The sequence below is a fragment of the Carassius auratus genome, chromosome 17 (assembly GCF_003368295.1).
Source record: "Carassius auratus strain Wakin chromosome 17, ASM336829v1, whole genome shotgun sequence".
Taxonomy (NCBI): domain Eukaryota; kingdom Metazoa; phylum Chordata; class Actinopteri; order Cypriniformes; family Cyprinidae; genus Carassius; species Carassius auratus.
Genome location: NC_039259.1, coordinates 9816216 through 9839836, shown reverse-complemented (window position 1 = coordinate 9839836; position 23621 = coordinate 9816216). Strand labels below are relative to the sequence as shown.

The window sequence follows — 23621 nt, the reverse complement described above, 5'->3', positions numbered from 1 at the left end:
ACCCAGCTGACTTACAACTTACAAAGAATTACATGTAGACGTATTTATATAACTTACCGGTTATAACTCAATACATGAAAAACTAAAATATAACAAATTATATTATGCCACAACTATGATGTCATCTTCATCACACAAATTTTAAATAATTGTTTTGGGATATGTAGATAATTCCATTATTTTTGAGGCTAGTAACGTTACTTCGGAGCGTCTGAAAAACAAACAGCTGCTCTGTTTAATGTATCCGACGCGTTATATGAAAAATACCGTTATTTTGTCAACACTGATTTTCTGACTGTGCTGAGACTTCAATAAATATAGTTATGTAAGTTGTACATTAAAGATAATTGTTGATTTGTAGATATTTATAATGAATATTTGATACAACAATTTGGTATCTGTTTGTTTACGTTACTCAGGTTATTGGGCGATATATAGGCATACATACTGTACAAAGCAATTAATAGAGATGCCCCTAAACAGATATGGTGAACATATTAATCCAAAATAACAACTTTATACTTTACTTTTACTATATTAAAATTAAATTGTGTCTCATTTCTCAAAAATTGTGTGAGAGTGGATATCAATCTCAGTATTAATGAGTCAACAATGCATACACGTGTATGCGCCCTTGCATACACGGCAGTCAACTGGCAGCAGTTGTCATAGAAGAACCGATATAATGTGTTTGAAAAGACAATACAAATTATACTCATAACATTTTGTTAGTTCAACTTATTTTGGTAGACAGATTCATAATTGTAGTTTATGATAAACGTTTGTTAGTGTTTTATGTGCCCTCTAGAAGCTTGCGTTCTGCAAGTGTACGTCGCTTGATTTTGCCATCCCAAAGACGCACAAAGTCACTTTTACGGACTTTTAAATGAAATGTTCCCTCCTGGTGGAATGACCTCCCCAACTCAATCCGAGCAGCTGAGTCCTTAGCTATCTTCAAGAATCAGCTTAAAACCCATCTCTTCCATCTTTATTTGACCCTCTAACTTTAACATTCACTATTCTAATTATATTCTTTAAAAAAAATCTAATACCTTTCTAATCTTTTTGTATTCTATTTTCTTTTCATTTATTATGCAATTGTGTGTGTGTGTGTGTATGTGTAAAGACCTCTAACACTATAGCTTGCTCAATTTTTTTCTGTTTTCTTTTTATTTATTATATTATTTAAAAGCCCATGCTACGTGTACTGTGTTAACCTAACTGAGACTTGTTATAGCACTTATATATCATTGCTCTTTTTGTTGTTTTTGATAGCTTCCACTGTCCTCATTTGTTAGTCGCTTTGGATAAAAGCATCTGCTAAATGAGTAAAAGTATATGTAAATGTTAGTGTGCTGTTTTGTAGCTATATTAATGAATACACTCCAAAAACTGACATGATTAGTGATATTTTTTAATTACTAATTATTATTATTATTATTATTATTATTTGTAAGTTTAGATTGTAAGTAAATAATTAGTTCACTGATACTTTTCCCTTTTATTATTCCCATTTTAGTCCCTTTGTTCTGGTTGAGAAAAGTAGTTCACTAAAATTAAATATGTATAGCCAGTGGCCTAATTGGTTCTGTTTTGCAGTATCCAAAAATTTTCCACTCACATATAATTTTTGCTTATAATTTGAATCTGCTGATTCGTTTTATTTGAGCAGATTTAGATCTGAATCGAGTTAAGACATGGGGCTCATAAAAGCATTTGCTAAATGTCACTGCATTATTAAACAAAATATGAATGCAGTGGCATTAGTCTGAATATGTTTGTATATATATATATATATATATATATATATATATAAACTTGCTTGTTATCCACCTTTTCCTTTAACGCAGAAGTAAGCCTATGGGTGAGTCTTCCGGTTCATTAGCTGCTATAGGTAAATAAGGAGGAGAATAACAATGTGCAGTAAATGGTACAACGGTTTGCACTACATACCAGTGTGCTCTTAATTAAGATAATACATTAAAATAATATGATAAGACACACCAACTTTCAATATCAAGCAGCAAAATTAACTCTTTTGTTCAGCTAAAAATAGCTGGACGGAGTGGACGCAGATGAGACTGGAAGCCAGACTCATAGAATTTACAAATGACTACGCCCATTTTTATGACAAGAAAAAGATGGATAAGAGCAACAGGTTCTACATAAATGGTTTAAAGTAGCAATTTTCAAGCCCCATTTCCATTATTTAATGCCGCCCTCTTAACCTCCTGAGACCCAGAGAGCCAATTACACTTTCATTGTGCTGTTTTCAATATGGCACCAGCTGGTCTCTCATGGCCCTATGAGTTTTGTTAAAGTTTACTGTGGCAGCTACATGACCTGTGGCGCATCTCTATTCATTATCTTAATTAACCATCATTAGGCCTGCTATATGGGCCAATCTGTGGTTCCCTCCTACACTTTCTCATGCAACATGTGACACCCCCATCTGAGCGCGAATTTTAGCCAATGAGTGACCCATAATGAGGGGGATGGAGATGGTTTTGATGATATTCATTTGACGCTTCCCATTGAGTGTGTCTGCTAGCACAGTGCGAGCTTGAAAGGACCATATGCTCTCATTTTACATGCATGTGTGTGAGTGCATCTATCTAGGACACAAGGTCCTACAGGGGTGAGGGGCAATGGCCCGCCTAATATAAGACCGTTCTCACTTATCAAAAATCAATGTGGGCGGACTGCTTTGAGGGGGAAGGGGATGATGACCATCCTTCCAAACTGTTGCACTCTGACCGCCCCCCTCAAAGAGCAATGCATACATGACTTCCCCCATTATATCTTAAGCAGACATTACAGACGTACCTCAACAGTTGCAGCAGAAAACACAACGCCTCCTCCTTGCCCCCCTCAGCACTGAATAAATGTCTTTTTACTCACCAATAATGGGCTGAGTGGCAGTTTGCATACTACATATGGACACTAAAGAACTGACAGAGAGAAAAAAGGGACAGAGGATCAACAAATAGTGGTGAAAGTATTAGTGATAAAAGGTGTTTTCACACAACTTCTTCTGTTCATTTTCTTCATTTAGCTGAAGAGCCGATGTCTGTGTTCTCCACCACAAGTGTTTCCGGGTAATTTGTCTTCCAAAAACTGTGTTTGATTGAACTCTTCAGCACAGCATCAGAGTTTTGGAATTTAACACATACAGACAAAACATACACAAACATACAGTTAAAAAAAAAGTTTATATATTAAAGTAAATAAAATAATTCAGTAGAAAATAACAGAGAAATGTAAACACGTTTACAAAACAACCTGTAGATTTTAACGATTGAAGCTCATCACAAGCCAAAAGCTGAAGTGAAACATACACAAAACACCATGGTAACACGCATGACACTGAAATAAAGCAATACACATTAAAGAGTTGAAACCCTAATGTACATAACTGATAACAAAAAGTATTACAAAAAAATTATTGAAACAATACCATCACATGTGAGCTGTCACGCATGCAGAGGACTCTAGGAATGTCAGTTTACATTTTTGTTGTAAATTATAAGATGACTTGTTCATTTTCACTTCCATAAATTACGTTTAACAGTATTTTACTGTGATATTATATAAAATGTTAAGTTACATCTATTACAGTATTACATTTACAAGGAAAATTACCATTAACCAATGAATATGTTTTACTGTTTTAACTGCATTTTTATAATCTTTCACAATTAAAATGATTTTTTCTTTTTTTCTTTTACAGTGCATGTAAGCTCTTAATAGCTTTTAGCAATTTAATGTTTAATGGTCTCTTAATCTCCCCTTCACATTTTTAACAATGATGATTAAGCCATTAGTTATGTGGTCTGCATAACCATTTAAAGCAAATTCATAGCAATTACATCACATTATTAAGAGCCACGCTCTAAGACCACTAATCCAGTCACTTGAACTCATCTGATGGAAAATGGATGGAAATACACAGACAATCACTGATATACCCCAAACACCCAACCCTGTTAACCTGCCTTGTATTTTTTTTAAACAAGTAAAACAATTGCCAATCCAAATGTGTTAACTAAATTGAAATCATATTTGAATTGATTTCTTTATATGTGCATGTTGCATATTTAAATAGCAAATTTGAATATTTATCCTATGCAAACTTATTTTTTTCTCTTAATTCAGTGGGATCCACATCACGTACATAAATCTGATATTTACACACGCAAGTCTCATTATACAGACTGTTCTGTTTTGTAATAGCATAGATTACTTTTTTCAGGTCTAATGTAAACACAAAAAATAAGAAATCTAAGATCTTCCTAGAATGAAACAATAATTTAATCTTGCTCTGCTAATCTGAGAAGACAAGATCCCAGAGCATGCAAAATAACATTAGATCTACTGTAACGGAATTAGTTATTGTTCCTTATTATCAGAGTGTTTTTTCAAGCAGCACTGTAGGAAATTCCCTGAAAATCCTATTGAACACACATTTTAATTTCATTTTTGTAGCTTAATCGTGTAGAAAGCAGCGTAAATAATCCAATGGGATTAGGTCATGTTTTTTTTTTTTTTTTGTCTTTTCAAATACTTTCATTTTGGGCTTTTAAGAAACCATCTATCACTGTTGTAAAAGCATGAGCAAAGACTATTGACGCAAAAGCATTACACCCAAACTGTGCCACATACTGTATCTGAACAGAAACAGGCCTCCTTGTATGGTCACATTTAATCATACTGTATATATGTCATGCGTGGACTACATATATACAATAATTTGAGGATAAATTGAAGAAATTAGACCTTTTTCGTTGTCCAGATGTTCTTTTAATCCAACCGAAGATTTAAGAGATGTAATAGGAGTCATCGATTGACAATTATTCTAATATACTTATTGTGAATAAAATCCTGCTCTAAATCCTTCTTAATAATCCTTCTTATACAGCATCACGTGTACTACATGTATGTGAAAGAGTGTATGTAAAGAGAGGGAGTTGGGGGGGGGGGGTATTTTCTGATTAAGGCAAAGTATTATAGATGTATTTAAAAATGCTGAGAGATTTTTAACTAGAACCCATTCTGAAAGCAAGGTTTTAGCCACCATTACTTACATAAAAAAGGCTGATATAACCTTATATGAGATCATTTGAGCTCCTTTATTTATTAATTGCGAACTAAGAGTCAAACCAGGCTTGCAACATTCAACAATTACCTTCATTGCAACAAAATATCTCACAGAACAATAAAGTGAACTAGTTAATTAATTGTAACATGCTTATCAAATACCACACATCCATTTGTCCTTAGTAAAGGTAACAGCCCAGAGATTTCCCATGATGCTCTGCTGCAGGTTAAAACCTCATCCAGACTCTCATTTGTTATGGATGGCATTAGCCCGTTCAAATCCAATTCTCATCCACCAACATACTACCTTTTATAGAATGAATATAAAAGGATAAAGGAGCTAATGCCTTTTTTTGATTCATTATATAATGTTTTTCTGAGAGCAGACAAGGGAAATTATAATAATAATAATGGAATAATTTAAATAAATTTACTTTGGTTAATGTACTCTGCGTGGGCTGGCTAATCTGAGGGAAATGGTCCGTAAAACACAAAAACAGGGAGAATCCCAACTAAAAGCAAATCCTCTCTGACTCTTTCACCATCACTTTAGTTCATTTGGAGAAGACTGGAGCAAAAATAAATAAAAGTCAAATAAAATAATACACATTATCTGTTCTACTACCAAAAAGCCTAAACACAGAGATGTGTGTTAAGTTTAGCATGTGTTAATGCTGATGAAACCCACATGTAAATTAATATAATTAATATAACCAATATTAATAGACTTAATCAAGTCAGCTAACCTCTGCACATTATGTGCAATAGATCTTATAATGCAGCTCACACTAACTAACCAATAACTATAGGATCAAACAATAACAGTATTCTTATTTGCAATTGAGTTACAGTTTAATTTATGATTAAATATGAATTTGATAAATTGCAGCAAATCAGAAATTCTTTTGTTATGGGTTTTCCATAATGCATCAATATTTTACAGTTTGTTAAACCCTCCTGCAATTAAAAATGGTGGCAATATCCCTCATTTCTTTTGAGTCAGCATGTATAAACTGAACATACTGTATATGCACTTTAATAGCAATTTTAATGTTCTGATTATTAATTTATACATTTGTATGGAGCTGCTAAAATATCATTGTCTTATTACTTAAACTGTTAAATAGCAAAGCATCAGTGCATAACACTCATCTAAGGAAGAATCTGGTATTTATAAAACAGATTCAACGGACTGTCCACTTTAACATGTCTGCATTACAACAAGAAAGAAAATAATGTTTTGGTATTAGTAGGAGATATGATGCTATGTCCACACTTTAACATCTCAGTTCCTACCAATGTCATGCTTTACAACAAGAAAAAAAAAAACAATGCTTTGGTATTAGCAATAAAAATTATGAGGATTAGCTGTTCTTTGTTCTAAAATGAAAGGACAGTCAGTGATAAAGAGGATGATTACTCTCACTGTGTAAAATCCCCTTTGCATGCATCAGGAGCTGGCTGGCAAAAATCCGTGCTAAACAACAATCATATGATCTCAGCTTTAATCAGAAGTATAACAAAAAACTATTTCTGCTTCATCATTGTAAAGAGCCCTTAACATAAGCCTGTCGCTGTATTACAGTCTTTATTCAATATTAAAAAGTGACAGAAGAGGAGCTTTTACTGGAAAAGCTGTTCCAATCAGATTTCAGAGAAACAGCATTCAGAGCTTGTTAAAGACATTGTACAGTTCAGCTCACATTTACAGCACTGGAGCTCATTTTTCCCCAAATCTTTTGAAATCAATTTAACTGCCATTCAAAGTCAGTAAACAATAAATTATATCAAGCAGCTCAAGTAGTACTGAAGCCCTAAATCTTACAGCCCTCTCCCAAAGTCTTCATTCTTTTGTTCAGCTGGCTTTGCCACCCTGGTGATTGAGCTCCGAACAGGAACTGTTTAATATCCGGATAACCTGGTCATTTCATTGTTTTGTCCTAACAGGGCATTATTACAGTAATGAGAGCGAAATCAAATCACTTAATGCGTTATAGAGGGACAGGCTTTCAGAAAGCCTGCCAAATCACTTTTCACATTTGCTTTTAATTTAAGCAATCCAGTAGAAGACTCATTAGTGGGTGAGAAGATTAACTCATAGAGATGTCTGCCTCCTGATGTCTTTCCTTTGACAGTTTAATCCGTGTTAACTTGGAGTTCTGGCCTGCAATGAGATAAGCCGTAAAACTAAGTGATATTCCATCAATAAGATACTCTTTATCATCGTCATGAAATTATATTTAAATATTGCTGATATTTCTAATGAGCGCCACCATGATAGAATCTGCTGAAGTACAGCATTAGTCTATCAAATGATAATGCTTTCTACATGTTTAAATATCAAAAATAATTTCCATAGTGCTGTTATAATTAAGATTCAAGTATTCTTTTGAGCAAAATGGACATACATTATAGATCACTGGTGCGTTTTTGTACTTTAATTTATTAGAGCAAGATACAAGCACACATTCCAAGAAAAATGTTTCACAAAAGTAAGTTATCAATACATAGATATTTATACAATGCAGTACTTTTTGGTACTATTGTATAGCCTTCAAAAGTTTGGGGTCTGTAAGAAGTCTCTTGCTCACCAAAATAAAACAGTACTGTGTAATATTATACAATTTAAAATAACCATTCTATTTAAATATACCTTAAAATCTAATTTAATAATTTAAAACGTGATGGCCAATCTCTCGGCAGTCTTTTATCACTATTCTTTGATGAACAGAAAGTTTGATTAATAAAAAACAGCAATGTTATGATCAATTTAATGCACCCTTCCTAAAAACAAAACAAAGCTATAGTGTCTCAATACACCCAGTGTGATATCTCATTTTCTCCGGTTTTGAAGCCATATCTTCCATGGCCAATGTCATATTAGCAAAATTATAATCACAACAGAATGTCCTTCAAGAAAAAAAAAGAAAAATCATAAATTGCCTGATCACCATCTCTCTATCCTGGCAGCTGCAGAGGACGCCGGCTGCCTGTCATCGAGCATATGTGCAAAATTAGCCACAGAGTGTCTGTCTTACCCCAGGGAGGGAGACAGACGGGTCTCTAACGCTGCCATATCTGCATGCCCCACTGCATCCTCATGCCAACCCTGCAGACCGCACTACAGACATGCATCTGCACCAGTGTTATAACTAGTGCTGCCTCACTGGAAATATGAGGGGGAATCAGATTTATTCTCCAAACAGTCTTCTGATTCTTCTTTACTTAATATTTTGAGCTGTGGAAAAATGGCGTGGTGACACTGGATTAATTCTAAAAGTTTTGCCCATAGCCTGTTTTTTTTCCGTTTAACTCGATTTACAAGTTTTACATTAAATTAATTTAATTCTACTTCATGTAAACGCTGGTTGGCGGAATTCTACTGATGTTTTTGGGTTCATAACGTCCATTGTAGTGACAAATAAACATAAAGCACTATAAATAAACAACAGCTATTTCGGTCTGTTATTTGTGTTATGAATGAAGGCATGTTAATGGTCATAAAATACTTTTTTTTTTTTTTTGCAATTTTTAAGAGGCAAATAAAATTCCCCAGGGAAGCACATTCTTTATGATTAACTCTTTACGACTAAATTAAATACTCGATTACATATTTTAACTGACTGAAATATTTGTTATTCATTGAAAAAACATCTTATTATATATATATATATATATATATATATATATATATATATATATATATATATATATATATATATATATATATATATATATATATATATATATATATATAGGTCTATGATCAAGCAATATATATATTTATATATGATCAAGCTTAATAATAGACCTATACATAGTCTACATATATAATCAGATTTTAGTTTTTCATTCCATTTTCAGTAATCATTTCCAATGATTAAGACCCCAATGGGTATAGAGCGATATTTCCTAATTGTCATCTTTTCTCCCAATTTAATATATCATTCTTTTCTGCAGAGTTCTTATGCCCTTAATTTTGCTATTATTTAACTGTTGTTTATATGTGACCACACAAGTTTTTAACCCTTTATTATTCAAATTAGTAAAAAAAAATACAAATAAATAAATAAATGTAGTTTGAGGTGTAAAGAATAAGCAGCGTCTTCACTTAACGTTGTGGTTGCTTGCCACAAATGAACTTCTGATCTCAAATGAGAGGACAGGATAATTCATTTGTCATCTATTGTGAATCAATGTTTGCATTTTTTAAAACCGATTTTCTTCTTATTTTCCTTTTCCTTCTTTTTGTCAATCTGTTCTTAGCCTCATTTGGCATAATCCTGCTGCGGAGGGTGGGGTGGCTGCAGAGGGTGAGTAGATGGTGGTTGGTGGTAAAGCAGGGTGAGAGGGACACTGAGGACCATGCGGGACGGGCACTCTCCCGTGCTTATGGTGGATTATGGGTAATGGCACTTAACTGAGAAAATGAGCTTGAATGTATAGTATACCCTCATACATATGGGTTGTGGTTGGTTTAAATGCCAGAATTCACTTGCAACTCACCTATTTCTTTCTCTTTTTTTGTGTATTTTACATAAAATGGTCAGATGTTAGTTTAATACCATATTTACTATTAGATTTATTTTTTATTTAAAACCGTCATCACTCCAAGCCTCTTCCTTTCCTATTCATTGTTCATTTCCATATAATATATCCATTGTTTCTCATATATTTGTTCTTAAAAGGCACCTTAAGTGAATTTTGAGGCTCTAGAACCTTAATCCAAAGGCAATATCTTGTCATTCTTGAAGAAAAGATGCTTTTATATCTTTTTAAATATAGTCTTTGGGGCTTACAGTATGAGGATGAGACGGATGGGATGGCCTTGGGGAAATGGAAGCCTGCACTCATGGAGCTCCACTTCTGCATCCCTGCGACAGATTGGAGCCAGATTGGGAGACGTTCTGACACTTGCAAGGCTGTCCCACTCCTCAAGGTTAGTTATTGAATGTTAGCACATGACATCTGCCACTCAGCACCAAACGCCACAGGGCTTAGGGCACTCCATCAAGCGCCATGTTTCCCTAATTAATGGAGTTAATGTGTATTTTTTTAATTCCCTAAGATTTATTGTATCTTGCAATCCACTGACAGGTCATTTTATATAGTTATTTAGAAAATATATGATCTTTTTATGCAAATATCAATGTGAAAATGTATTTCTTAATTCCTCCACATGATTGTGACCTGACGGTTAAAGACAATTTTCTTTCTGCCAATAACTATAATCATTGTTGTGAAAAAAAAAATACTTTGAAATATAGGTTGGTAATCCATGTGCAAGATTGCTCTTTCCTTTCCCCTCCACTCAGATATGAACCATATGCCTCATAACATATGTGATTATTTTTAAGATGGACATAAAAAAAGACAATAGTCTCTCTACTTTTAATAATCCCTTTGTCCGATTTAATATCGCAACTATTATTCAAATCAAAGGCAGATTTTGTTTTCATTGTTCTTTTATAATACTCTTATGATTTCTCCCTATCACTTTCAGAAAAGTCCTCTGCCAGTTAAAGCTAAACCCCTCCTCTCCTTCCAGTGAGGACAGGGGGTGCGTTGGGTCGAATTAAATTCAGTGTTTCCAAATTTCTAATATGCCGAAAGTGTACACGTGTTATTTCAATCTACATCTGTTTCTGCATCTTTAGTTCATCTGATCTTGTGTTGCAAAATTTAAAGCCACACCAAAACCTTGTTCGCTTCCAGTTTGTGCCTCTAAAATATGAGGTTACTGTGACCCATGAGAAGCCAACAGGATTATTTCATTTGAAAAATGCAGCTGGCACCACTAAGGTCATGGATTTGATTTCCAGGGAGCATAAACTGGTAAAATATGTATTTACTTTCCATAAATACAGTGTTCAGAGGTTTGAGTTTCATAAGGTTTTCAAAGTTTTTGAACAAAGAAATGCAAAGAAATAGATTTTTTTCATCAAAAAAAGTATAAATAAATAAATAAATAAAATAAAAATTGTAAAACATAAATATTGTGAAATAGCATTTTAATGTAAATTAATTGTTTTCATTTTTCATCACTTATTCATGTGATGGCAAAGCTGAATTTTCAGCAACATAATTCCAGTCTTCAGTGTGGCATGATCCTTCAGAAATCATTCTAATATGCTGATCTGGTGCTTAAGAAACATTTCTTATTATTACCAATTGAAAAAATATATATTTTTATGGAAAGCGTGATATGCAGTTTTTTCAGGATACTCTGATAAAGTTCAAAATAACAGCACTTACTTGAAATAAAAATCTTTTGTAACATTATTTAGAAATTTTTTTACGGACACATTTGAACAATATAATCTGTCCTTGCTGAATAAAAGACTGAAATTATTGAATCTTTTATTAAACAAACCTTATTATTGTTAGTGATAGCCCTTTTCCTCACTGACACAAATGCACAGTAATAATTTGCCCAAGTCGTTAAAAATACTAGTAGTTTGCAGAATTCCACAATTGAATAGTCAGAATCAAGTATTCCGGAGCACTTAAAATAAAGTGATATCGAGACCAGATAGCTGGGACTTTTTATTGCCTCTTTTAGGTAAAGAGTGCATTGGCTCTTTTTCTCCATGGCACAGCACAGTGACGGTTGGTTGTCTGGACAGAACAATGTGCCACTGATCACGGCGTCTTAATGAGGCCCCATCTTTTAATTGACCTGATTCCTTCTAATTAGCACACTTTAAGGAAGTGGGGAGAAAAGGAGAAAGAAAGAGAGAGCAAGAAAGGAGTGAGGGGGAAAGGAAAGGAGTGGGAGGGAGAAAGAATAAGAGAGTGATCACTGTCTAATAGGTTAAATGAGTCAGACAGGCCTGTAATGGCGTGTGAATAGTGTCTTTGTTAGCTAAGCTAACTGAACAAGACACACAAAGGTCATTAGTGGACATGCTTACTCATTACACAAACCCAGCACTCAGCTGGTGGTTAGGGCCTTCGTGCTTCCCACTGTTAACCTTTATCTTTTCCCCTCTTGCTTATCCTCCCCCAATAGCTCTTTTTTTTCCCAGAAATTATGAGTCAAGTGTCTGGTAACTAGTAACCAGCGTTGGAGTGTAACTAGCTGATGGCACTGATGTAACTAAACTACATTTATTTTATCTTTTATTGCATGAAACAAGCTACTTTCTTTTATTGCATGTGTGGTTTACAGTCAATCATCTGATAGTTATGTGTATATCATTCAAATTTTTGGCATCAATATTTTTTTTACAAAAATAAATACTTTTATTAATCAAGGATGCATTTAATTGTTCAAAAGTAACAATAAAGACATTATAGTGTTAGTACAAATAAATGACTTTCTATTCATCAGAAAATCCTGAAAAAAGGACAATTTCCACAATTTTTTTTGAATAAATAAATAACGCAATTGCTTTGAACATTGATAATAAGAAATGTTTCTTGAGCACCAAATTAGCATATTAGAATGATTTCTGAAGGATCATGTGACACTGTAGACTGGAGTAATGACTGCTTTAAATGGCATTTTAAATATATAAAAATAGAAATCAGTTATTTTAAAGTAATAATATTTAACAATAGCGCTGTGTTTACTGTATATTTTATTATTGAATAAATGCATGTTTGCTGAGCATAAGATCTGTCAAAAACATTAAAAAATCTTTCTGACCCCAGACAATACAGGCAGTAAAATACAGACTGTTGTGTCAAAATTATTTGGTTAATATGAATATTAGCAGAAAGAAACTTTCCATTATTGAATGTGTGCATTAATTATATAGGGGTCACAAAGCTTTGTGTGACCCAAGCTGTGCAGTTTTAGTGAAAGTGTTGAAGGTGGGACACTTGGACCAGAGGATTAGGACAAAATGTATTCCTTGAAAAACCTGTGAGTCTGACTTGTTTTCATATGTTGCAATATATTGATAATAGTATATATTTACAGAATTCTTGTATGTTGTAAATATGAAACATTTTGTATACACAATGAAAGGGTCCAATGTTGTTAGGCTTCTTTAAAATATATTCTTTTTAGGAAACGACACGAGGGTATTTAAGCAATGAGTGTATTTTCTTGAACTAACTTTTTACATTTCAAAACTAGCATCTTGCAAAAATCTAGCTTTTTTCGGATGGCACGTGGCTTCTTTGCATATAAACGCAAAGAAAGGCTAATAGAGGTTTAACAATATTTATAAAATGCCTTTGACCCTGTGCATCCCCTGTAATCTTTAATCCTAAACTGTTACGCATAACGGCAAGTGCAGTTACATTGTTTACACTTTTGACAGATTTGTAACATGTATTGCGTGCTGCATGGCGTGGCCTCACTTCAGACGTGAGATTACCACAAGACTATAAAGCTCTAAGAAGACCAAAAAACCCCAGACTTACAGACATCAGAGATCATTAGTGGTCTTGACTAATTTACAAAACTTTAATCCCACGACTACCCATTGTTTACATCACTGAATTAGGTTAATCTACAAGGAGGACTATTTGCATAAATGTGCATTTTTGAATAATTAGTGGGCCAGAGGCGGTGAATGGGGTGTGATTGGAGGGGGTGACGCGTGGCCAGACTATTGTTGCCCCCTTATCTAGCATAAACAATGGACCAGCTAAACAATTAAAAACAAACTCAGTTGGGTCTGGTGTTTATAGGGCATTGCTGAAGATGACCCAGGACATAATCACTGTCTGGATACAGAATTATAGCAATTACTGCTATCATTTACAGTGTGCCACGTAAACACTCAAGATTCAAATTATGAAACAATTCCTTTCCCATCTGCCAAATTGCCTTGTCTTGAAACAATTAAAGCTTTTGTTGATTCTGTTGAAGGATATAATAAATTGAATTTGAAATCATTTTAAACTGTCAACTGTCAATAATACAACTTCTGTCAACATTTATTCACCCTCATGTTGTTAAAAACACTTAAGGATTTTTCCTGCTGTGGAATATAAAAATAAGTTATTTTTAAGAATATTTTGATTTAATTTTTGATGGTAACCAAACAGTTTCTGCTCCCATTGATGTCCTTTTTTTGTCCATATAATGGAAGTCAATGGGAACCAAATGTTTGGTTATCAACATTCTTAAAAGTATAGTTGTACAAGTCAATCAGGTTTCGAACAAAATGAGGGTGAGTAAATGATGACAGAATTTTAGTTTTTGGTGAACTATACCATTTAGTTTAGTTTATTCACCCTCATGTTGTTCCAAAACTGTATATATATCTTTCTTCTGTGGAAGACAAAGTAAAAAGACACTCAAAGGTCTATGACCCTTGGTAACACTTTAGTTTAGGGACAATTCTCACTATTAACTAGTTGTTTATTAGCATGCATACAACTAACAGATTGGCTGTTTATTAGTACTCATAAACCACTTATTAATGCTTTATTCTGCATAATCATATTTTAGATCCCTCAGTCCTATACATAAACTTACATAAATGGCTACCTCACTAACTATTAATAAGCAGACAATTATGATTTTAAAGAGGCAAAAGCTGTAGTTAATAGTAAGAATTAGTCCCCAAACTGAAGTGTGACCAAACTATTAATTTAATAAACCCATAAAGTCTGCAACATTTTCTAAAACTAGCTGCATTCTAGTCGCATGGTCCCAGCATGGGAGCACACAAATCCATTTTAAAGCAGCAGTTTAGCTTAGTGTCTTCCCAAGGGAAAAATTCACATAATATAAGTGATTCATAGCTCTAACTGACTGGCCAATTTCTCTTTGGTTTTGAGTGTAACTGATCAGATGACCTCTGATATCCCTTCTGTGTCTGTGTGTGAATATGAGTGTGTATGCAGAAGGTTTTTAATTAACCCGGCTCTCTTGGTCCCAGGTGGGCTCTTCCACGCTTTTGTACTTATTCCCCAGAGAGAGAGAAAACCGCGTCCTAACGCCTCACACGCTCTCTGTAGCACACGTCCTCGCACAATGCATCTATTTGAGCGTGTCAGTGGGTGTGTGCTAGTTTTTTGCCTTTATTGCCCTCAGTGGTTGGTAACAGGTTCTAAAGATGTTTGTCATAGCAAGAAACACATTTAATACTGATTAAAGTCAGTAGTGTTTAGGGTTGTTTAAATGTATTCTTTTGTATTCCACAGGAGAAAGAAAGTCACATAGTTTTGAAACAACTTGCTCAATTTTGGTAAACCTTTACAAATTTGTTTACTGTTATTGATTATATGTGAAACAAAATGGATACTTTTTAAAAGAGCATAACCAATTCATTACAGCACATTTGAACCTTGCAGGGTTTTGTGGCTTATAACACTGGACTTTTTTCAACCAGAAAACTAGAAAGATCCAGTGAAAATGAACATCAGGCACAGACAAGCAATTATTAGAGTGAATGTAAGGATAGTGAAGCAAAAAAGACAAACCAATTTCAAAAACAGTGAAAATGAATTACTAAATCTCATAGATTTGTGCATCGACAGATAAGCTGCCAGCGGAGCTAAGAATGCAAAAACCTAATCTCAACATAAATTATTTACCACTCGAGGATGAATACTTCTCTGGTGTGATTACATTTCATGGCATTAATGTGGCATACGTTCCAAAAAAACGATCAGCAGCTTACAAAATATTACCCCATCAAAACGCAAATCGTTGCCTTTGGTAAGTTTGAAATGTTGTGCACAAATGCTGTTAAGCCTGTTCTCCTCTAATACAGCAAAATGATTATCTGGCTGGTCTCCCTTTGCATGTTTGAAAGCAGCCGAATGGACATCTGCATCGGTTTTCATTATTATTATTATTATATAAAAGATTATATAGGGTTGGGATGAGGGCATTTCATTTTGCTTACAATTAATATACGCTTTATTTTGTCCTGGCTTGGGACAAATAGGATGCTGGGTTACAGCTTGTTTGTTTGTTGTTTCTGGATGAAGCTTATGTGCAGCTGACCTTGACGGTGCAGCTTTCTTCTGCCTGAATTTCTTAGACTACCAAGTGATCCTCACAGCGTATTCGTGGGACATTAAACAAGTTGTCTAAAGGGATCATCCAGTGTTGTTGAAAAGCAGTGAGGGCCAGAGTGATGGGAAGTTGTTGCACACTGACAATTGGTCAGATGGAGTTTAAGTAGCGTTGTGTGATGTTCTTGTTGATTACAAATCAGCTGCGATCTTGATAGACTGGGTAAAACATCTGGAGATCTAAGGGCCCAGATGTTTGCACAACAAACACATAAAACCTCTGACCCTTGAGCACAGACAAACACGGCTACCCAAGAATCGAGGATTTGGATTTAGATTTGAACATCTGCCCACTGTTGTAAAGTGACAAAAAGCATCCTTGACATTATTAGGTTTTTGGGAAATCTTGTTCTAAAAGCCTAAAAATCTAAAGGAACATTTAAAGGTCCTGTGGTCCTTATTCTGGCTTACACTGGAAAAAAAATTACTTAGAGGTTGCTAGTAAATTTCACAAATAATAAAAAAAATGCAAAAACCACATTAAATATTTTTTGCAGTGCATGCCAAACATTTGTCCTTGTGGGGGAAACAATTTATTTATTTTTTACCTCATTTAACTTCAAAAATCTATTTCCCCCAATCATATTAAATGTAAAATCTGTATGAAATCCCATTGCGTATAGCCATTCTGCTGGCAGCTAGTTCTTAGGTGGGTGGGTGATGAGAGCACGAGCGGGGCTTCTGCTATTCCCAGTGGCGGGATCCTGCTCAGAATTAGGGCACGTGGCATGTCTATTAGTCAAACAACCGCCGTGTGCCGCGCGCCACGGCCAGAGAAAATTAGAGCAAAGAGCGATTTTTTGATGTTACGCTCTTTAAGAGATTAATAATCTTGGCGGTGGAGAATCGGCTGGAAATCTTCTCTGGAAAATAATGAGCGGAGAAACATTTACTGATTAGTTTAATCCAGGATTATCCTATCTGATGACACCATGAAACCCAGCCTTGTAATCTGGCCCTTAAAATAACATAATTTATTTCCTCGCTTTACCACAAGCGCAGTTTAAGTGTGTGGTTCGCTTCAGTTACTTAGCGCTGATTTCTATTGAAGGATTTGTTTTATTTGTCTGTTTCCGTTGAAATGTGTGTGATAGGTACGGACTGCCTAAAAAAAAAAAACTGGTCCAGAAATCAACGGTCAGGTTCTTTGTTTATTCTTAAAGATGCGTTACTGAAATGGTTTCAGAATTATTTAACAGTAATTTATTTTAATATTTATTTATTTGTTATTATAATTTTTATTTTATTTTATTGAGTATTAAACTCCAACCCGTTGACCAGTATAGGCCTACTAATAGGCCTATAATGAATCAACCTATAGTTTACAGGCTAAATAATATGCTAGACAAAAAAACAACAAAAAACAATAATAGTTAAGGTCTTGCGTTTAAAGGAGAAAATAGATTCAGGAAACAGTGTTTAACAAAATGCAATTATGTGGAATAATGTCTGAATGACTGAATACGACTATTTTGGAATTTAATTGATTTCAGAAATAATAAAATTAAATCACATTTGTTCATTATGTGTTCCTAATTTGCTACGTTCTTATACAATAATTACAAGACAATACAAACAAAATAGTGTTGTTACTGCTGCTGCAATAATAATAATAATTATTATTATTATAACCTATTATTATCAGCCTATTAAAATATAGGGAATAATATTGAGAAGAATTAAGATATAACGTGAAGAAAATAAACGTGATGGCCAAATTATTCTTCAGCGTGATTACTAATGATCTCTGTCCCTCGTTTTTCTCCTGTATGATCATATTTAATTTTAGTTAACGTTATTTTACATTAGGCTACAGTTATGAGGATTATGTTGAGCAGCTCTCTTAACTGCCAGTTAGAAAGCTGGAGGTTTTCCTGGTGGAAACGGGCCCTAAAAGCAGATTTTAGAGTCGAGCTTTTTATATGACAGATTAATGTTGTAAACGAATTTAATGGACTTCATTTAATTATCTCGTGTAAGACGATTTCTAAAATTGCTTCTTTTTTATCGAAACAGACTGGCTGAGATGTGGCCTCTGCCACTGTACATCCTGTCGACCTGACAGCAAGCATTACCGTAACTTTGACCTCATTTTTCAAAATCTTTTACGATCTAAAAGCTTCATTTCCCCTCATTCAATGCTGACGTAATAATTCAATGGACAAAATAAAGCATATTCTCTGTGATCACGTCAAGACAACTAAGTTTTAATTCCAATATATCCCGGGAAATTTGGTGGAAGGTGGGAATATGTTACTAGATCTAAGGAGACTCTCAAACACTGGTTTGATGGAGTGAAAATGTGCTTGAGGACACGTGTCAATCATGTTGCGAATATTAAAAACATAAATGCATTTTATTCATTGTCAAAAGTTGATTAGCTGTTGTCTGGTCTTGAATAATTAAATGCAAGATCGAATAGCCTACGTTATTGGTTTACATTTCTCAATGTTAAAACAACATTTTTAGTTGAAATATAACCTACTAAAACACTCTAATTAAGTAAAAATTGAGTAATAAGTTGATAGATGATACATTATAGTTTATTATTATTAGATTATATTTTTTATTATAAGAATTATAAGTCTTATATAGCCTACATGTAAAATAATAAATACAAATGCAGGCAATGTTATCATAGATATAATAATTATTAATATTAATATAATTATTAACCTAGCCTACATAAATTCAATATCTTTAATGTTGCCGTTCTCCTTGTTTTGCATTCTAAAAATAACTGGATCGTAATGTATAATTTATAAGTAAATAATTTAAAGGAAATAGGATTTTTTTATTATATATTATATAGCCCTATATATATATATATATATATATATATATATATATATATATATATATATATATATATATATATATATATATATATATATATATATATATATATATAATTTTTTTTTTACAAGCAAACTAGGCTAGTCCGATGCAAGCTTGGCAACTTTTAAAACATTTTTTTTTACTGATTTAAATGAATAGTTATGGTTATATTTAGAGGAGAAACTACGTTTTTATTTTTTTTATTACAGAGAATATAATTTTCTGTTTGAGTTTTGGCTAATTATTATAGCAAGTAATTCAGACATTATTTAGCATTAGATTACGGCTAACGAATGATATGAAATAATCACGAAAGACTAGATAGCAGGTCACTAAAATTTTTAATATTGATATCTGTATGGTTTCTCATTACTATAATTAATTAATTTAGAGTATATTCAGACTCCAAATGAAATCTTCCGCTTTAAACATTTTCAGTAACCCACAACTCGTCGCGTTACAGTCTGCGCATATGAGTGAAATCTTCCATCTAAAGGGAAAAAAAATCTACTTAGGACCAATTCAAATAGAAAATCCTTATCGGATTAAAGGGAAAATTGGTGGCAATTAATCCTTTGTGATTGAAAAAGGGAAACGCCTCCTCAAGGTTGACATCTGAAGTTGATTCTGATTGGACAGTGCTGGATTGGACAGACGAATAAATGGTCCCGCCAGAGCGCGTAACTATCCCACCGGCACGACCTCCTCAGAGAGAAAGTGAATTAAACAAACTGCCATCATGACGGGAAGAGAAGAGGCTATAGACGAAAAACCTAAGGTTAAACTGTATCCCTCATTCGGAATCGATAAAGCACGTCTAAATGGATCTGGATTTAGGTCCAAAGGGTTCGCGATCACAGACCTGCTCGGTCTGGAGTCGGACCTCCAGCCGCATCAGTCCGGTTCTGGCGCAGGGGCCAATGGAGAGGGGCAGAGCGCGGCGCTCGGAGGATTTGCCTTCCCGGGAGGGTCTTTGCCTATCGGCTTGGGTTTTCTTTGCAGTTTGGCGGCTCAACAACCCCCCGGGGCCCCGTGTTTTCTCCCGAGCCACATCCCGCTCCTGCAGCCACGGACAGAGAGCCACTTCATGCAGAATCTAGAACAGCAACGGGACGCCTATTCCGGTACGAATGGCTTTATTTGATCAATGAATGGCTGGAAGAGCTGTTCACAGAAGTTGGTGCTGAAACTGATCCTGAAATCGGCGTTTCTGTTTGCAATGGAAACTTTTTGATTAATAGATAATTTAGTGATTTTATTCACTGATTGGATAAAATAATAATAGTATAATAGGCTACTCTTATAGATAGTAGTATAAAAATTATTATGGTATAAAAATACGCTTTAGATTAAGTTGTATTATATTTGGACTTGAATAAAACCAGTTAACATAAAGAACATTTATGTTACTTAAAAGTGTACTTTTTTAGTAATTTTTTGTTATTTTAATTTTTTTATATATTTGTTTTTATTAATTTGCATTGTGTTCCCTTGACCCAATTTTATGAATTCTATGTTAATCTCTCAAGGATTTTAATTTATATAAAAATTATTTTTATTTAATTTATTTATTTGTTTTTTCATTACAGATGATGATTGTCTTTCCGGGGATCGCAATGATGGGAAAAACTCAGGGAACTCACAAAAGAGGAAAAAGCGAAGGCACAGGTATATACTGCAATTAAATGTTACGTTAAACGTTTTGATCTGTAAGGATTTAGTGATTTGTTTTATCAACCATACATCTCATTTCGGTTTTCAGGACGGTCTTTACCTCACATCAACTTGAGGAACTGGAGAAAGCCTTCCATGAAGCACACTATCCAGATGTTTACGCAAGAGAAATGCTGGCCATGAAGACAGAGCTGCCAGAGGACAGAATACAGGTTGGATGATTTTCAGTTTTTCCCTCTCTTTTTCTTTCCTGGTCTTTCTTTCTTTCCAGTAGCTAATGCCCAGGTTTGTTTTTGTCCAGGTATGGTTTCAGAACCGCCGTGCTAAGTGGAGGAAAAGGGAGAAGTGCTGGGGCCGCAGCAGCGTCATGGCAGAATATGGGCTGTATGGTGCCATGGTCCGTCACTCCATTCCACTTCCAGAATCCATCATCAACTCGGCCAAGAATGGCATGATGGGCTCCTGTGCTCCCTGGCTTCTAGGTGAGCCAGCAGGTGGTTTTTCTATTTAGTACTCAAAGACTCAAATATGTATTTAATCACTTGAATACATAGCTGAGGTGTCTTGTGAATGTCTGTCTGCGTTTCCCATATTTTACACTTAAAAGTATAGACTTAAATGCACAAAAATTGGGCTGTTTTGTAATCCAGCTATAAATATTCAGCAGTTTAAGGTCAATTTTTAATTACATCTGCCTTTTATTCTTTCAGGAATGCATAAAAAGTCTCTGGAAATTGGAAAAAATCCTCCTGGCACACCTGAATCAACACACTCTGATTCGTATTCGGAGGAACACAAGGTGAAAGACAGCGACACGACTTGGTCGAGTGGAGCCAACGGAGCAGACGACTCAGAAGACATGGCAATAGATTTGTCCAGCACTTCAAAACAAGAGAGTAAAAGCACTTTGAAAAGATCACCATCTCACACAGAAGACAGCAGTGATTCTGAGACTGAGAGTTAAATGTGCAAATGAATGTGGACAATTTTAAAGAGCACATACAGTATAAAGGACTATCGGCTTATACAGTATCTCACCTTTTGACAATGGTTTTGTTTTTCAGCTTTCCTGTGGATTTTTTGTAGTGGTTTATCAAATATTTGAATACTAGATATTCTGAATAATTTATCTTTCATGTGTAAAAATGATTAATGTAAAAAGTGTTAAATAATGTTTTATGTTATGTTTATGGGAATGATCCATAAGTCTGATTCACAATAAGTTACCCTATTTTCTTTTTCTCGGTCAAAAATAATATGCAGGGTGACGACTTGTTCACCACTATTGTGAATGTCATAATTTTTCCCAGTTCTAATACGGTATGTCTGGGGATCAAAAAAGTCTCCAGAAAGGATTCTAAAGCACTTTACCTACTGTGATGATGAATGTTTTGCATCGATCAGTTTCATCAACAGAGCAATATAATACAAGCAAAAATAAAACCAACATCATGACAAAAAATTAAATAAAATAAACCATATTTTATGCTTTTGATTCCTGCATTCTGTTTCTTTGTTTCAGCACTCCATATTGAAAAAATATGTTATTGGAAATGAACTTGACTTGTCACACAGAAGGAAGAAGTTTAAAAAGATTAAGTCTTCTTACTTTCAAAGACATGAGAACAGTAAGCAGATGTCTTCCAGTAAAGATACCGCTGACCTGTTAGATGGTCTGTTAACACTTCTACCATCTGGAAAAAAGGTGTATTTAAGCCAAACAACAACAAGGTTAAGCAGTTTGTTTCCCAGAAACTGTCACACTATTCAACAGCCCAATCATCTTTAATTCATGTCAGCCTGCTTTTATAATCCATGCCCAGATATTCTTATTTAAACATTCTCAACACCGGGTTCTGCAGATATGCACCATTGCAAGAACATCACATGCAGATCTACAAAAACATTCTATTCTAGACAGTCATTGCTTAGATCTCCATGTTTAAAGTCACATGGTCAAAGGAAACCGACAAACACAGTGTTTTGTTATATTACTATTTTGTTTATCACTATAAATTAAAAAATCACTTCATTATCCAGTTGTCCACAGCAAATGCTTAACTCTAACATCATAGCATAATCATAATAAATCACATTTTTAAGAGCAACCATTTACAATTCTGCAAATCTATACAAACACAAATAATTGCATACTAACAAAACTAAATATTATTATTATGATTATTTTATATTTTGGCATTAACATGCATTAGCATGTTATAAAAGTATCCACCTTACTTAGCAACGAGGAAATTAGTTATTTTTCTATGAATGTGCGAGACTTCCGATTCAATATAGTTGCATAAATAACTGGAGGAAAAAGTAAAAGAAAGACAAACAAACAAAAACCCCAAAATGGTCTGTACTACAAACCAATGTGTTTATGATTATGATGATACATTTAATTAATATAATAATAAATGGGCAATATAAAACAGCTTAATGTATTTGTACATAGATTTGATTGATATTGATAATTGTTTTTTTACAGTGAAAAATACGTTTACATGAAATTTACTGTAATTTGTTAATGGGTATGCTATATAAACAATTTGATAGTATATATATATATATATATATATATATATATATATATATATATATATATATATATATATATATATATATATATATATATATATATAAGGTAATCTCAATAATATGACATTAGGAAAAGCAATTGTTTTGTTAGGGGTTTAAAGAGAATAATAGAAAAACAGATTAGCAGAAGAGAGGGGCATGAAAACAGAGATTAAAAACACTTCAGTCTGAGACAAGCTCAGGACTACAGGAATTAAATTATTAAAATATTATCAATCACTGCTGATCCCAATAATCTTTCGTGCCAACTGCCCTTAGCAAAATAACAATTATAGATGATGGGTCCTTTTTAAACTAATATGCCCAGGGTTAGACAAAAAGATTATCCTGTTGAAAATGGCCATTAATGAAAAACAAAATTGAATAACCTGATTTTAGGGCATACCAAAGAAGAGTTACATAAACATCTGTAAGCACAGGGT

The 23621-nt window shown here is 34.0% G+C and overlaps 1 protein-coding gene across 2 annotated transcripts; it reads left to right on the top strand.

The window, feature by feature from the left end:
- The first annotated feature begins 19600 nt into the window (after positions 1 to 19600).
- vsx1 (visual system homeobox 1 homolog, chx10-like) lies at positions 19601 to 22093 on the top strand. 2 transcript variants are annotated; one of them, XM_026286810.1, is made up of 5 exons: positions 19601 to 20048; positions 20514 to 20592; positions 20687 to 20810; positions 20900 to 21092; positions 21309 to 22093. In XM_026286810.1, the coding sequence occupies exons 1-5, from the start codon at positions 19664 to 19666 to the stop codon at positions 21560 to 21562; spliced, it is 1035 nt and encodes a 344-aa protein (XP_026142595.1). In that variant the 5' UTR covers positions 19601 to 19663; the 3' UTR covers positions 21563 to 22093. The 2 variants fall into 2 exon arrangements, with proteins under 2 accessions (XP_026142595.1, XP_026142596.1); XM_026286811.1 differs by having other exon boundaries at positions 20900 to 21080; positions 21309 to 22064.
- Positions 22094 to 23621: the final 1528 nt, after the last annotated feature.